Below are 16,345 nucleotides of genomic sequence, written 5' to 3'. Positions count from 1 at the left end.
AATATACACAATACATATTGTAAGGGTTTATAAAGAGCTTCTGTGGTTTAGTGGGTCTACTTTGGGATGCCCCTAAATCAGGAGACACTCCTATTAAGGGAACACTATCCTGTGATATAAAAGAGGGGAAATATGTGTTACACTACAGCCAACTTCTACTGAGGAGACGCTTTTTGGGTCCCAAGATGTCTCCTCAGTTGTGGCTCTACTCAAATAAATCCATGTTGTCTACCTCCTTCAGTTGTAGTTGTGGAAACAGATGTACTAGAAGGACTTAGGCCCTTGCTATTCTCCACTCCGACAGTCACTTCATAATCTGTATTTGGCTTTAGGTCTCCAACCACACATGATGTTGGCTCATTGGGACAGGTAGTTGATGCTACTTGTATTAAGCCTTGTTTCACAAAGATCTAGAGAAGAAAAAAAAGGGGTGAATTCCATTCATGAAGTTTGCTGTGTTTTATAAACAAAATTGTGTTCTGTGGTGTTTTTTCAATTGAAATGAATCTGTTGTATACCCACGCATGTGATTAGTAATCTATTACCACATTGATGGTGGTATATAAGTAAATCACATCTGTAAATCCAAATTTATGTTTACCTTAGTTCTCAAAAGTTTTCCATTTTCTTGATCCTTTGGAATAGCAGTCCAATTAACACGAATACTGGTTGGGTTGGGGTCAACAGTTACATCAGTGGGGGCTGCTCCGGGTTCTGGAAAAAAAAGAACGTTAAAACAACCATCACACTAAACCTCAGCAACTAAATTATAATTTGAAAATAAGGTCTATAAATATAAACATGTAAACCGCATTGTATTTATTCAAATAAAATTCTGCCTGAAAGGATCTGTGTAATTACGTGTGTTAAGTGTCATTATAATCAATTATGTGGTTTGATAAACAATGCTTTTGAGAGCACACCAACTGCTTCTTTGTCAAATTTGGGATGTGCTAAATAAGTATAAAAGTAATATATAATAATAAATATAAATAAAAATATATATATAACATATATATAAAAATTAATATCATTCCCTCGGGGATGTCAAATCTTATATTTAACCTCTAAGCAGTCAATATCTGTATAATATATAACATATATATAAAAATTCAGTTATCTTTGTAGTCCGGGAGGAAATGTGAAAAACCGGGAGCACGATGTTAGGCCGGCAGACAAGTTTAAAATACGGGAGTCTCCCACGAGTGCTGGCATGTATGTTATCCATAGAGTAGATGCTAAAAAGAGGATCTCTTCCCTCCTCCTTCTAGGCACGACAACACTTACTAGCTTCTCCTGAATGCCCAATCACTGGTTGCTCATCTTCCGGTCCTTTCCCTTGATCATTCACTGCTATGACCTTGATGTCAAATGACTCGTAAGTTGTAGCGCCATCTACACTGTATTCTGTTGTTGTATAGTCGTCGATGGTGACATTCATCCAATCATCTTGTCCTGTTCGACGCCACATCACAATGTACTTGAATCCACTAGCACCATGCTGCGATTGGTCCATTTGCTAATGAAGAATGGAACATAATATTATACTACAAAGTACTATTAATAAATTTACATGAAAATTATGCTATTAGATTATTATTTTTTAGAAATTTATATTTTTATATTTCAAACGCATCCAACAGCAAATTACAGGATGGATAACTTATTTTATAATTTATCATACGAGTTTCAGAATCTCTCCCTTGGGACACCACTATTTAGGGTACACGGCCAGTAAAAGGAAATTTCCGTTAAAAGAACAAGAGGAATTTTAATATATATCTTATTAAATGGACACTTGTTGGGTTCAAAACGTGACCCCTTGTTGTAAATGAGTATACTAGTAGGTTGGTGTACACTTACATCCCATGTTATTGTCATGGTATCTGTTGACTGTCCACTCCCAGCAACGTTCTGAGGGTTTGTTCGTGGTGGACCAGACGGAGTATCAACCGTACTGCTAGCATCGACAAAATCTGACGTGCCAATGTCGTTTACAGCAGCCATGCGAAAGCTGTATGTATTTCCAGGATTGACATCCACCTTTGCAGTTAGGTAGTTACTCTCTGGTCTCTTGACCTCCGTCCACTCGCTATCGAATGCTGTCCTAGCTTGAATGATGAATCCAGTGATTGGTGAGTTGTGGTAAGGACCGGCCTCCCATTCAAGGTTCGCCTTATTTTCGTTTCTTGTGTCCAAAACGGCATCTACGCTTGTCAAGGGACCAGGTCTTGCTGTTGACAATTACAAATAAATATGAATTAACTTTGGAACACCCCTATTTAGAGGACTTCCTACTATTATTGAAATGAATACTTGAACCTCAAATACTCGAACCTCTATTAAAAAGACAACTCTTTTAAAGCGACACCTATATTAGGAGGCACCTCTATTAAAGGGACACTCTTATTAAGGGGAAACTCCCATTAAGTGAGACTTTTCCATGAAACAAACAAGGAGTAGATGTTTATCACTATGACCAACTCCTAATCAGGGGACATCCATATTAAGGGTATACTTTACCTAAGTCCCAAATGTGTCCCCTTAATAGAGGTCCTAATTTATCTTAATTTAAACACAAACCTAGAACGGTGATGCGTGCTGTTGCTTTATCCTCATCCAGATCAGTAGATGCAATGCAAGTATACGCTCCGGTGTTGGCTATTGCCGCATTTGTCAGGATGAAACTATTACCCTGAGCTACCTCTACACCTTCGTCGTCTTCCCACGTGTACACTAATGGTGCATCACTGTATGCGTTAGCTCGACAGTTCAACGTTACAGAATTACCTTCTTCTACATTACTAGGTGATGGGGGTTGTATAATAACGGTGTTCTCTGTTGAAAAAAAAATGATTTAAAGCCAAGTGCATTACATTTATTGTCTAAAGCTCTGTCTACACTATCAAACTTTATATCAAAAAATTTTATATGCCCATATATGGACATGATGATGTCATATCACCACTATATATGGGCATATCACTATATCAAATTAGTTGGATAGTGTAGACAGAGCTTTACATTGATTAACAAAGTGAAAGAAACTTACGGAGAACAGTCAGGGAACCCATTACATCATCGTTTCCGAAATCGTTTTCAACGTAACATGAGTATTCTCCGGCGTCGTCCTTTATTGACACCGTACGAACAGTCAGCATACTGTTTTCATCACCAGTTATAATAGAATATTTAGTATCAGGTACAATCTGAATTTACAAAGAAATAAAAGGGTACAAAATGACTGGAATTGTACTTATTGTAGTTAAAATTACAATTGAACCATGTCCACCCACTGGGTGAGGTTGGTGGTATGGGGTGTCAAAATTATCAAAATTGAATTGGGAAAGTTTTAAAAAATACAATTGAACCATGTCCACCCACGGGGTGAGGTTGGTGGTATGGGGTGTCAAAATTATCAAAATTGAATTGGGAAAGTTTTAAAAAATACAATTGAACCATGTCCACCCACGGGGTGAGGTTGGTGGTATGGGGTCTCAAAATTATCAAAATTGAATTGGGAAAGTTTTAAAAAATACAATTGAACCATGTCCACCCACTGGGTGAGGTTGGTGGTATGGGGTGTCAAAATTATCAAAATTGAATTGGGAAAGTTTTAAAAATTATAATTGAACCATGTCCACCCACGGGGTGAGGTTGGTGGTATGGGGTCTCAAAATTATCAAAATTGAATTGGGAAAGTTTTAAAAATTACAATTGAACCATGTCCACCCATGGGGTGAGGTTGGTGGTATGGGGTGTCAAAATTATCAAAATTGAATTGGGAAAGTTTTAAAAATTACAATTGAACCATGTCCACCCACGGGGTGAGGTTTGTGGTATGGGGTGTCAAAATTATCAAAATTGAATTGGGAAAGTTTTGAAAATTACAATTGAACCATGTCCACCCACGGGGTGAGGTTGGTGGTATGGGGTGTCAAAATTATCAAAATTGAATTGGGAAAGTTTTAAAAAATACAATTGAACCACCCAAGGGAGTGGGTAGGTATAAAAATGAAGAGAATTGTACTGTTTTTAAAACTAGATTTTAAAACCGTCCCAGAGTGAGTTAACCAGTCTGGAGAGGGTACCTTTGCTAGTATAGTGTAACATATTCCCTTACATTCAGTTAAGTCTATAGGCGTACTTTTGGACCAAAATCCAGGGATTTACTTTGAGAAAATGTAACCACTTTGAAACCATTTTAATAAACAGTTTTTAAACTAAAGGGATTCCTTTATATTTACAATACGATTATTTACTACTGTATTATTAAATAAGTTCCATTCAAACATGAACATTATTTTTAAATATTTTAATTACTCTCAATATCATGAAAGGGCAGGAAATTATTAATAAATACATTTTAGTTTATGTATATTGTTAGACTGAAATGAATACATTCCTTCAGTATATGACAGTGTATATATCATGTTGGGGTATTATATATAAATAAAACACTGTTATTAGCCAATCATGAAACAATGTCCCAATGGAAAATACTGTAAGCAGAAGCCATATGGACGAATACCTAGTATGATGTAGACTTGGTTAATTGCTTATTAGGTTGACAAACCTCTATGGGATAACACAGATATTCATATGCTACTGTGTTAAATATCTCCATGATGGCAAATTTAGCCAAGGGTAATCGGTGATCATAGGGGAATAGGGGGGTTAAGGCAATCATAGGGGGGTTGAGGCGATCATAGGGGATGATAGAGGAGTAGAGGGGATGATAGAGGTGTAGGGGCGATCATAGGGGAGTAGAGGGGATGATAGAGGAGTAGAGGGGATGATAGAGGTGTAGAGGCGATCATAGGCAATCATAGGGGAGTAGAGGGGATGATAGAGGAGTAGAGGGGATGATAGAGGTGTAGAGGCGATCATAGGGGAGTAGAGGCGATCATAGGGGAGTAGAGGCGATCAAAGGGGGGTTGAGGCGATCATAGGGGGGTTGAGGCGATCATAGAGGGGTTGAGGTGATCATAGGGGGTTGAGGCAATCATAGGGGATGATAGAGGAGTAGAGGGGATGCTAGAGGTGTAGGGGCGATCATAGGGGAGTAGAGGGGATGATAGAGGAGTAGAGGGGATGATAGAGGTGTAGAGGCGATCATAGGGGAGTAGAGGCGATCATAGGGGAGTAGAGGCGATCAAAGGGGGGTTGAGGCAATCAAAGGGGGGTTGAGGCGATCATAGAGGGGTTGAGGCGATCATAGGGGGTTGAGGCGATCATAGAGGGGTAGAGGCGATCATTAGGGGTAGAAGCGATCATAGGGAGCTATCGTGACCAACATGGGTAAAGAAACATCCTACTACAGTTACTGCTTAGCCCTCCCTTAAGACACGCCTATTCAGGGGACATCCCTATTATCTAAAAGGCAAAAATGTATGCTTTCACACTATGGCCAACAATCCTACAACACTTTGTTGGGTTCCAAAGGTGTCTCCTTAACATGGGTTTCAATTGTACTATAAAATATGTGATTTAAGCAATTTTTTATTTTTTATTTTTAATACAACCTATACCAGTTACGCAAAATATAAGACACATTTTTTAAACATGCCAACTCCTCCCTTCCAAGGTTATTTAGCCCAAGAATATTCATGAAAATACTACTATGCTAGTATCAAAACATATTTTTCCCTTATTTCACAAGAAAGTATCTCCATAATAGAGGTGTCTTATGAATAGAGGTGTCCCAATTGGGACACACTAATTTTAAGTAGTAGTATAAGAATATTCATGACCTACACAAATGGCGCCCATGTACCGTTCTTCTCATCCTTGCATCACCTCAACATTTTCATGCAATCGGGAGACTAACAAGTAACATAACTTATCGATTTTTATAATGTGCTTTTGTGTAAGCTCACCCTTTATACCTTACAAGTAGATGACTTACTAACACAATAGAACCCCTATTAAGGGACACCTTCAGGACCCACCAAAGTGTTTCCTTAATAAGGGTGTCCCCTCAATAGGGGTTGGCTGTAGTGTCAAAGCATATATTGTCTCTTGTTCATTTCACATGATAACATCCCCTGAATAGCAGTGTCCCAAAAGAGGCTCTACTGTATAGCATAGCATGCATGCGTCTTGTTGCAAAATAACAATCATGTTTTAATTGTACTTTCCAAGCTAGTTACCCTTTCTCCCTGTAGTAATTTATACTGCATTTATTTTCTCCATGCATAAACAGATTTGATAGACAATTGTCTAGCATATAGTAGACATGATTATCAATGTCATAGTTCATGCACATGATGTGTTTGGGTATGTCTGCGTGTATGTAACACATGGCAAGTGCAGCACATGTCACACATTAATGTCACATGAATGAACCTTACCTGGTCTGCTGTTAGATTGAATATTGATACTCCCTGAAATATTAGAATATCTCACTTAAGCCTTGACATATAGGGGTCATCCTTAAGGTTGTTTTTAACTGCTCTATTGGCCCAAATTCAATTTTACTGGCTATCAATATAACACAAACCTTGTATCAAATATGTTTTAAATAGTGATGTCCCAATGGGGGTAGGGGAGGGGGGGGGGTAAGTTGTACTGTAAAGAATTTGTGCAATTAGCTTACTTTAGTGTTTTTGTACTTCCATGTCACCGTTGGAGGTGGTTTACCAATGAACTGGCAGGTGAAGTTGGCATCCTTTCCCTCTACCATACGCACACTTGCTGGACCTTCTACAATTTCAGCTCGAACAACTTTGAAACAAAAAGACAACCATCCATTAGCAAAAGCTATTTTTGTTTATATTTAACTTTTGTGTATAGAGAACATGTATATACACTTTGAATTGTTGTACAGTAACACAGACTTCCCAACTTGGAAAAATATTGAGCAGTTTTATGAAAGCATGTCCAAACAATAAAGGGTGCTATACTATTTTGAAAAATATACCAAACCATAGAGGGTGCTTATAAAAAGGATTGGCATTTATAATAGCGGATAATTTACAGGATGCTCGTAAAATCAAAACTGTTCTGCATTCCTGTTGATATTGATTGAATAAATACAAACTAGAATTTGTCGCAATATGCATGCACTACAATAGCGCTTTTTCACAAATAAATTCGCTAGTAAAAAACTGGATTATGGATACTCACAGACAACCTTGAACGTAGCTTGGTCGATGTATATTCCGTAATCATTCATTATCATGCACTGAAATACGGCTGAATCATCTTTAGTAATGTTTATCACTGATAATGTTTTCCCATTGACAGAATGAAAGTCTCTTGCTGCAACATCCATATGAAATAAATAATAAAATAATGTTTTAATCAAAAGTAGAAAGTAATTATTAACTATTGCGTGAGTGGCTGAACCGTTTAAGACAGTGGGACCGTAATACGTAGCCATAACATCGGCAAGAGTTTGAGGCTCACTCGCTCCATGGTTCTGGTGGTAGAATGAGTCTTCTCGGATAAGGACTATATACCATAGGTCTAGTGTACACATAGCTCATGTGCACTTTAAAGAACCTAGTACATCTTTCGAGGTGAGTAGGAGGTTACCCCCGGTGTACTTGTACACACACAGCCACTGATCATAACTGGGCCCTCTGGGAGACCAGTCTTTAACTGAAGAGATACATTCTGAATTAAATTATATATTGTTTGAAGGTTTGCATGGCAAAAAATTGATATTATTTTCACTTTCACACTTTGTCCCATACAATCTCAACTTTAATTCCTTAGTTTCCTGGACTTCCTGTATTATCAGTCGTGATGTGGTTTCCCGATTAATCGTACGATCAAAACGGTACTGGGTATGATCAACTAGCGTTCGTGTTCCCACCGAATCATCCATTCATAGAAGTACTGATGAAGATATCAATCTGTGGCGACAATAGAATGGACCCGAGACCTGGCTATCTTCGACTTTTAAATAATAGAAAGTTTAGAAAAATGTTTTTGTTAAACTAGAGGATGACCAAAGCACATAATGAAAACGTCATAAACTCAACAGTTCTTAGTCTGCCGCAAACTTCAAATTAAAACATGTTTTAGTATGCGTTCATCCATGAGCCTAAAAATAAAAAATCTGTACTTACGTTTGACTCCATCAACCATCCATTGAAAGGTCGGTTCTGGTACGCCCTGCGGGTCACAAGTAAACACTGCGGTCTCACGTGGGTATGATTCAGTGTCAGCCATTGGAACACCTACATATGGTGCCGCTATAAAAAAAAAATAATTTTATAACAAGCATAGCCACTAGAGTATTTCATGAGTTAAAAAAGAGAGGAAGAAGTGGAGCTGAGTTGAAAATAGAGCAGTCGATTTTTCATTGAATGAAATATTCTCTCCATTCAACAAATACAAAACATATATTATTTGTTTTATAACACACTTACTTTTATTCAATTTATTCATCATTGACTAACTAGGCCAGAAACCTAGGCCATTCAACTTGGCTGGACGTGGAAAAAAAAAGTAGACAATATGCTGATTTTCAAACGCTATCGGCAAACAACGTCGCCTGGCAAAAATGTTTATAAAAAGCTGAACGTGCATAAGAGCATTTTAATTATCAGCATTAGGTAGGGCTAATTCTAAATTACATGTAATGCATAATTAACAAATTAAATTGCAAGAATAAAAGCTGGTGTGTTAGAATGTAATTTATTATTATTTCTCCCCAGTTGAGGAAATTCAGTGTAGACCCGCTATGGACGTACGGTGGTAGAAGGCTTTGTTTAAGCCTATAAAAGCATACCTACCTTGCACAACGACTTCTGTCTGGGCACGTGCACTGCCCTGACTGTTTTCTGCAGTGCATCGATACGTCCCAGCGTCACTAAAATCCACATCAGATATCTCTAGAATAGGTTTATTGGTTTCACTTGGCTTTATGGTGCCTCCGAGCTTTTCCCATTTAATTGTGGGTGTTGGACTATAAGACGAAATACAAATAAAATTATTATGATGAAAGATTGGTTACTTTTAAAGATGTATTTCCTCCCCTATTCCCCACCCCCAAAAAAATGAACGCAACCCAAAACATATTGACAATGGCCTATAAATATAAACTTACTATCCTTGCGCAATGCACTGAATTTTAAGCTTTGTTTTCCTCATTCCAATTGTTGTTGCCTGTGGTTGGTAGACAATAACTGGTCTACGCTCGGCTACTCCTGTTGGATTTTCTGTAAATATTGATGTAGAAACCAATGTTAGAAGTTATAAATAGGTTACATTATCTTAAATCCATATATGGACATGATGATGTCATATCACTACCATATTTGGGCATATCACTACCATATTTAATAGGCACATCACACTTTTTTGGTCAAACTAGTTTGATAGTGTAAACAGGGAACATTATACAACAAAAATTAGATATTGGAAGACTTTATATTAGCGTGCTCAAACCATATATTTAGATAGAGGGTGTTATTTTATATACTCTCTGGCATCAACATTCAGCAGAATAGATGCTATAATGCTCTTACCGGCAAATCCAATAGAAATTTCCTCGCTATAGAACGTCTGTCCAAGAACCGGATTCTTTACAAAGCACTTATACGTTCCAGCATCTTCGTTCACAAGGTTAGAGATATACAGATTGCCGGTCTGATCCATCTGACGCCGGTCATTGTACTGTACAGTTTCTTCACCAACTTTCCATGATATGATTAAATCTGGGTTGGACTGAAGAGGTTGGCAGTTCAACATTAAATATTCATTTAACTGTTTATCTTCCTTTCGATTAGCAACCTTACCGTATGTGCCAATATCTGTAAGATAATAGTTTCACTCAGGTATTTAGTTAGGTACTGTAAAACATCTATTAAGGAGACGTCCCCATTATAACTGTGTGTCCCCTGCAAAGAGTTGGCCATAGTGTTAAAACATATACTTTCTCATGGTCATTTTATAGGGAAGTGTCCCCTTAATATGTGTGTCTTGAATAGGAGTTTAGCCATAGTGTTAAACATACTTCCTCATATGTTTGTTTCAAAGGAAGTGTCCCCTTAATAATAAAGGTGTCTTTTTGAATAGGGGTTGCCCGTGTTAAAACTCTTTGTTTTTTAATTGTGATGACATTGGAGTCCACCCTCTAGCCAATCAAGTTTATAAACTCTTTGATATTATTATAATCTTACATGCTTGTGTTACGTTGACATACTGAGACATTGCTCTGCCCAGTCTGTTCTCTGCCTCACAATGATAGTTTCCTGTCACACTCTCATCTACAACCAATATTTGTAAATAGTAACCAATACCATCATCTTTCCCAGTTTTGTACTTTCGACCATCTCGTATATACTCAGTATCCTCATTGAAGTACCAACTTACTTCACTGTGTAGACAAAAATAGTTCAGTTATTGTTCCATTAAAAACAATAGAACTCCTATTAAGGAGACACCTTCAGGACTGCGTTTCCATAGGGTGTACCTTGAATAGTAGTTGGCCATAGTGTTTTATACATATTTAACATATATTACCCATTATCCATTTTATTGGAAAGTGTCGTCTTATTATGGGTGTCCCCTGAATAGGGGTGTGCAAAAAAAAAAATGGGGGGGGGGGGCGGTGGTTTCAAGTAAACAGAGAATCAATAATAAAGATGCCTTTTTCTGTGCATTATGAGTTTCAGGAGATGGGGTAAAATGTGGCCAAATATAGGGGTGGAATTATACCAGGATTGCATTAGCAATGAATTATCAAAGTTTTGTTCCCAAATTTATCGTGTTGTTTTGTAGGTATCGTGTTGCGGGGAATACAGTATTCTGACTGTTGCAGTCATTTTGCCTGCACAAGTTTTTCGGAAATGGAATAGGAGTATTATCAGAGCTGTGCTTTTGTGTCAGATAGTCACATAGCTCCCCGCTCCGTCCTTCTTTGAAATTTGATATTCCGTCACGTTTCCTACCTTACTTGTCCTTTTACCACACACCAGATCTTTGATATTACACCTTGTTGGTTGCGGCTATCTAACACGTATGACCTTGAATCGTCAAGGTCAAAATCAAAGCCTTCCTTTGCTATTTTTAAGCCTGTGATGTCTGGTGGATCACCTGGATGTTAACAAGAAAGGTAACAATTAGAATGTAAATTGTACTACACCTGTAAATATGCAAATTAGCTTGAAAAGGCATCAATGATATGCTAATGCTTTATAGATAAAAAAAATTTGGAAGAACACACATTTATGATTGTGCAGCAAGCTATTACTTTTCTTGGCAGTTTTTTGAGAGAATCAATGGGATAGCTGCCTGGAACCGGAGTATGTCACTATTGTATCAACCAATACTGTATTTAAATTATGTCGCATAGTTTATAGTACATTTGCTAAAGTATGGTAGTTTTTAATCTACAGAATGCATAATTAATCCATATTTTAAAAAATAAATGTGTGGGAATAACCAGTGTCTTTGGACTGAATTGCACACATTGTGGACAATTTACACAATATTCAACATGTCATACATGCTATTAAACAGCACTGATCAGTACACCGTGGTAACCTCTAATTTTGCAAAAGATGATTGTTTAAGGTGCACACAAGCCACATGTGTACACTAAACCTCCAGTTGTTAGTCCTTGTCCGAGAAGACCATGGAGCGAGTGAGCCTCAAACTCTTGCCGATCTTATGGCAGAGAAGAGCCTTGAACACGTGGCTATGTTTTCAGAGTAGAATCGCATCAACGCATCTTACCCCATTTTCACATTCTACCAGAAATATTGAGAAGGCATCTAAAAGCTTTGGGGTTACCATGCCTTGTAGTGCCCCTGCCCACTCAACTCAACTATATTATAAAACCACTGTAGTAGTTTTTTATTTTAAATACAATAATAAACATTAAATGCTAATAATAAAGTAATCAATAAGTCCAATCAATCATCAAACTTAATATATTTTTAGTAAAGATAAATAAAAATAATGATTTTGTGAATTTATTCATTCCTTCATTAAAATCAAATGCATTCAATAATTGTTATAAAAATATTGTTAATAACTATTAAGTATAGCATACAAGTTGAAATTCAGGCTATATTGTACTAACTATACTAGTGCATTCAAAATGCAATTAAAACCATTCGCATCCAAAATCGTTTCAGACATCAATCAAATTCTAGATTTTAGTATCAGATTAGGACTAAAAAAAACACATTAAACACGCATTATTGGGACAATACTGTAGGAACGAGACATTAAAGTTACATAATCTACAACTATGGTTACTTTATAACTACTAAATTCCCCTTCAAATTGAGTCTATTTTTTTCTATGCTTTTAAATCTTTAATGTGTTGTATTGTACTACTGTATATCATTGACTGCCATTTAATCGGCTCAAGAATAAAATTATTGTTTGACCAAGTATACAGTAGTTCAAAGGGGGCCTAAGCATGAACCTTGGCAAGTGACAATTTGGGGTTCAGAAACATCAAAACCTATAAGCTGGGTTAAAGACAGTAGGTCACAGCACCTTAGGTTCTCGACTTCTGTAACAAAAGTTAACATTTAATTAGGGACACGACAAATTATCATCATTTAAGAGTCTGTAGCATAAGGGCATACAATTTTTAATTAGAACTTATCACCTATTTTGTAGTGTACCACAAGCATACCAGAGGAAATATCATTTAAGTAAATTGAATTAAAGAAAATAACAGAAACATTACACAACAGACAATAATATGGACAGACAAAATCCCGCATAACCCTGTTCAGTAATATTTCTCAACGTCCGGGAAAAAGAAGGCAAATAGATTTCTTACAATTGAACTTTAAAAATGTAAAATTTCCAGTCGTGCTTGACTGATTGGGGCGACTGTAAAATAACATAAAATAAATAAATAATCTACCATCAAAACCAATTTAGATGAAATCCTTTGGGCCGACATAGCTCTGACATTTAAAGACCAACAATACATAAAAACAGCCAGTTGATTATATCAACATTTTGTTTTCTTCAATTTAATATATCTATGTATGTCATTGATGATTGAGTTCATGTATTATCTCTCTAGAGACGTCAAGTGTTGATGATAACCATTTTTTTTTTATTCATGTAAAATCTAAAATAAATTGAATTTATATTACATCTTTCCACAAATATTGTTTTTCTTTTTTAACTGCATTTAAATTTTAGATGTGTGCCTGTTGCATAAACAATACATATTATATTTTTGAAATATTTCTATATATTATTAGATAACATTTTAGAGGCTACAATTAATGTATCACATTTTATGACTCATGTTCCAGAGACAAACTGATTTTACAAGATATTAATTAATAATAATAGTACAGTAGTTACTGTATCTCTACTTTGGGACATACACCTCTATTTGGGGACACTCTTTGAAGGCAAAATCTCTTATTTTTTAAACATATGAATATAAAACATAATTTCCTCATACCTCTATTCAGGGGACAATAACAATATCCCAGTAAAGTTTTAAAACTTAAAATAAGTAGTTTAAATAGCAGTTAGAATGGCCTTTATTGTGACATTTAATTAACTGGTCGTTTACAGATATTTTAAAAGCAAACCGGACATTATCATTATCTAATCTAACCAATAGCATCGTTCCAAAATTACCAAGCAGATTAAAAATTAGAAGACATTAAACTTTAACTTAAACAAACATAAACAAACTCAAACATGAAGCAGTATACTACCACATTCAATCTCTAAACAAATATTTTAAAACATTTTATTTTACAATTTGAAATCTACTAGGGACAGGGGAAAACTATCTAGAAAACTAAACACAAAGCAAGACACGAACTCTATCTTATTATTATCATAAAATGAATGCATTGTTCTCCCGAAGCAGGTTTGAAAAAATATATATCAACAAGAAATATTTCTTACAAAAAACGCTGCTCATCTACATGCATCTCAATATTTATCAGCTAATGTTTTCATAGACTCTCTTTGGGGTGTCCCACTTTCCAAATACCCATTTTTTTCAGCCGTAGGAAATTATAGCTACCGCATGGTAACTGTTTCCTAATGCTTCCGTACTCTTGAATATAACTGCCGAAAGGAGCAGCGCGAAAAAAAACTATAATGAATTCTTTAAATGCAAATTTCAAATTAAAGTTAAGTCTATAGCTAAAGTGGGAGAATCAAGGATTTAAACACAAAACATATATCCTAAAAGTACATAATGCAACAACAATGTAGCTAGCTAGAGAGCATCCCATCACAAGTAAGTATGTTATTATCAGTATCCTCATTCCTCTAATATAGTTAAACTTTCAACATTATTATAATATCATTATCATAATCTTATAAATAATAAACCTTAATATTTTTACTTACCAAAAAAAGGACATCGTCAAGTTTTTTTTTCATAACAGAAATAATAACAAAAGTAAAATGTAAACATACATAAATGACTAAACAATTTCAGATTCATAATATCATCTAATAATATCAAATAAAAATGTCTTTTGTCTTTAGAATTTATGATTGAAAATCATACACTAAATAGGTGTTCCACGCCCTCATTTCAACGCCCCTTGTTTCCACACAAACATTTTATAGTTCTCTTTCTCTTCATAACATTATTATAGGAAACCGTTGATAAAGCAGTTTTATACTTAACAACATTTCTATTCCTTTTCTAAAATCTAACATGCTTTTTAAAATTAAAAACCACATGAAGCTTAGGTCAACAAATAACACAATTCTGTAGCGTAACCGCCTGCTAATTTAAATGATTAAAATTTAAATATTAGTCTAGGAAATCTACGGTAGCATTTTACCTGGTCTTTCCAATGTGACTATAGAAAAGAATGTTCAAAGAAAAGTGGAAAAGAAAATTAATTAAAGAAATGAAATTAATTTTAAAAGAAAATAAATCTCGAGATTTAAAAGAGCAAAATAAAAAATCAATTAAAGTAACACAATTTTAAAGAAACAAAATGAATATAATTAATAATATTATCAAATATTTCTCATTGAATTAAACCATATAACATTATTAATAAGCATGCCAAAGTGAGAATAAATCTATGTTTATTGGTGATTTTACAGGTAAGTCAAATGGAACATGCAAATGAGCTGTATTTTTAATTTGCATATTATTATGGTAGTATAGTGAGATCTTACAAATAGAGAAAAAAGAAAAAATACTAATTTACTTAATGAGGTTTTTGAGCATGCCCAGTTGACTTTTACGCTCTATTGATTTCAAAGTCTAGAGGCCGAATAGTGCAATCCCTATTATTATTTTCCAAATTTGATGTCGTCTGGTCATGGTTAAACGTTCATTTAATAAGGTTTGCAAGGGCGCCTGTGCGTAACTATCGCATGCATTTGAAGGGGACAATGTGCAAATAATAAAGACTTAATTTTTTGTATGTAATTTTTTTATACAATTTTGGTATGTTGAAGAAACTTGAAGGAAATATATTTTTCTATAGTAGAAATGCAGAAAGGAATACAGATCACTAGTTTATACTTTCTCGCAATAAATATGCAATATGAAAATATTATGATATGAAACGATCGATGGATAATTAACGTAACGCATGACATAGCACTTCCTCCCATAGGGCTTTTAGACAAATGGCACCCACTAAGTAATGTAACTAATGTTGTATTTAACGATGTAATGATCCAGAGTTAAGGTACTGTCTGAAAAAGGAGGCTTTTAAAATAACTAAATGGATTTAACATTGGCCGACTTGTTATTGTAGTTAATACTACTTTCTGCACAAAAAAAATAAAAGTTTGAAAAAAAACGTTGAGATTACAGGAAACGTTCCATAAATATTAAAAGCATTTTGTCGAATGTAAAATGCATTCCATTATTCAGTACGTGATGGTACAACATTTTCAATAAATTTAACAAATGTTAAACAACGCATTATAGTGTACTTTCAATTTATGATAAAACACTGTAGTCTACATGTGATTATTTTAAATTTAAATGTTTGCAAGACAAAATAGATGATGGACTTTTTTAAAGCGATTGGTTACCTCTGTAAAATATTGTTGTTTGTGGCAAAATGTATAATTAAGCCTACTTTATATCACTAACTACTAAAGCAACGATCACACTGGTAAAATTCGCCAATGACCTTTGGCCATAAAGTTACCTTGGTTAAATTTACAATTGTTCAAGCCCAGTGCGAACAAGGCTTTAGATGGAGTTAGTTGCCCTTGCTCAGTTATATCATAGCTATTGATATTTAAGAATTTTTGTTTTAAATACAGATGAAATGAATAATTGAGGTGTACTTACGACCATGTGTTATTCCCGCAAGTGTGGTGGACAGGATCAAAGCGACAATTGCTTGCTGAAAACTCATCATAAAATTACCAACTTTGTCAGCATCAAATC

General features: G+C 35.3%; 1 protein-coding gene across 1 annotated transcript in view; it reads right to left on the bottom strand.

Moving 5' to 3' along the window:
- Positions 1-16,345, bottom strand: part of LOC140058372 (neuronal cell adhesion molecule-like) — a 29,364-nt gene extending 13,019 nt beyond the window's left edge. The window contains exons 1-15 of the mRNA XM_072103943.1: positions 16,247-16,345; positions 10,908-11,052; positions 10,137-10,333; positions 9,483-9,767; positions 9,062-9,173; positions 8,748-8,920; positions 8,079-8,204; positions 7,129-7,263; positions 6,599-6,726; positions 3,053-3,209; positions 2,584-2,838; positions 1,864-2,234; positions 1,288-1,519; positions 602-714; positions 233-410 (exon numbers count right to left, since the gene is read on the bottom strand). Coding sequence (XP_071960044.1) covers positions 233-410; positions 602-714; positions 1,288-1,519; positions 1,864-2,234; positions 2,584-2,838; positions 3,053-3,209; positions 6,599-6,726; positions 7,129-7,263; positions 8,079-8,204; positions 8,748-8,920; positions 9,062-9,173; positions 9,483-9,767; positions 10,137-10,333; positions 10,908-11,052; positions 16,247-16,316 — 2,677 coding nt within the window. The 5' untranslated portion in view covers positions 16,317-16,345. The remainder of the gene's footprint in view (positions 1-232; positions 411-601; positions 715-1,287; positions 1,520-1,863; positions 2,235-2,583; positions 2,839-3,052; positions 3,210-6,598; positions 6,727-7,128; positions 7,264-8,078; positions 8,205-8,747; positions 8,921-9,061; positions 9,174-9,482; positions 9,768-10,136; positions 10,334-10,907; positions 11,053-16,246) is intronic.

Source organism: Antedon mediterranea, chromosome 9 (genome assembly GCF_964355755.1).
Source record: "Antedon mediterranea chromosome 9, ecAntMedi1.1, whole genome shotgun sequence".
Taxonomy (NCBI): Eukaryota; Metazoa; Echinodermata; class Crinoidea; order Comatulida; family Antedonidae; genus Antedon; species Antedon mediterranea.
Note: the sequence above shows the minus strand (reverse complement) of the source record. Positions and strands in the feature narration are given on the sequence as shown.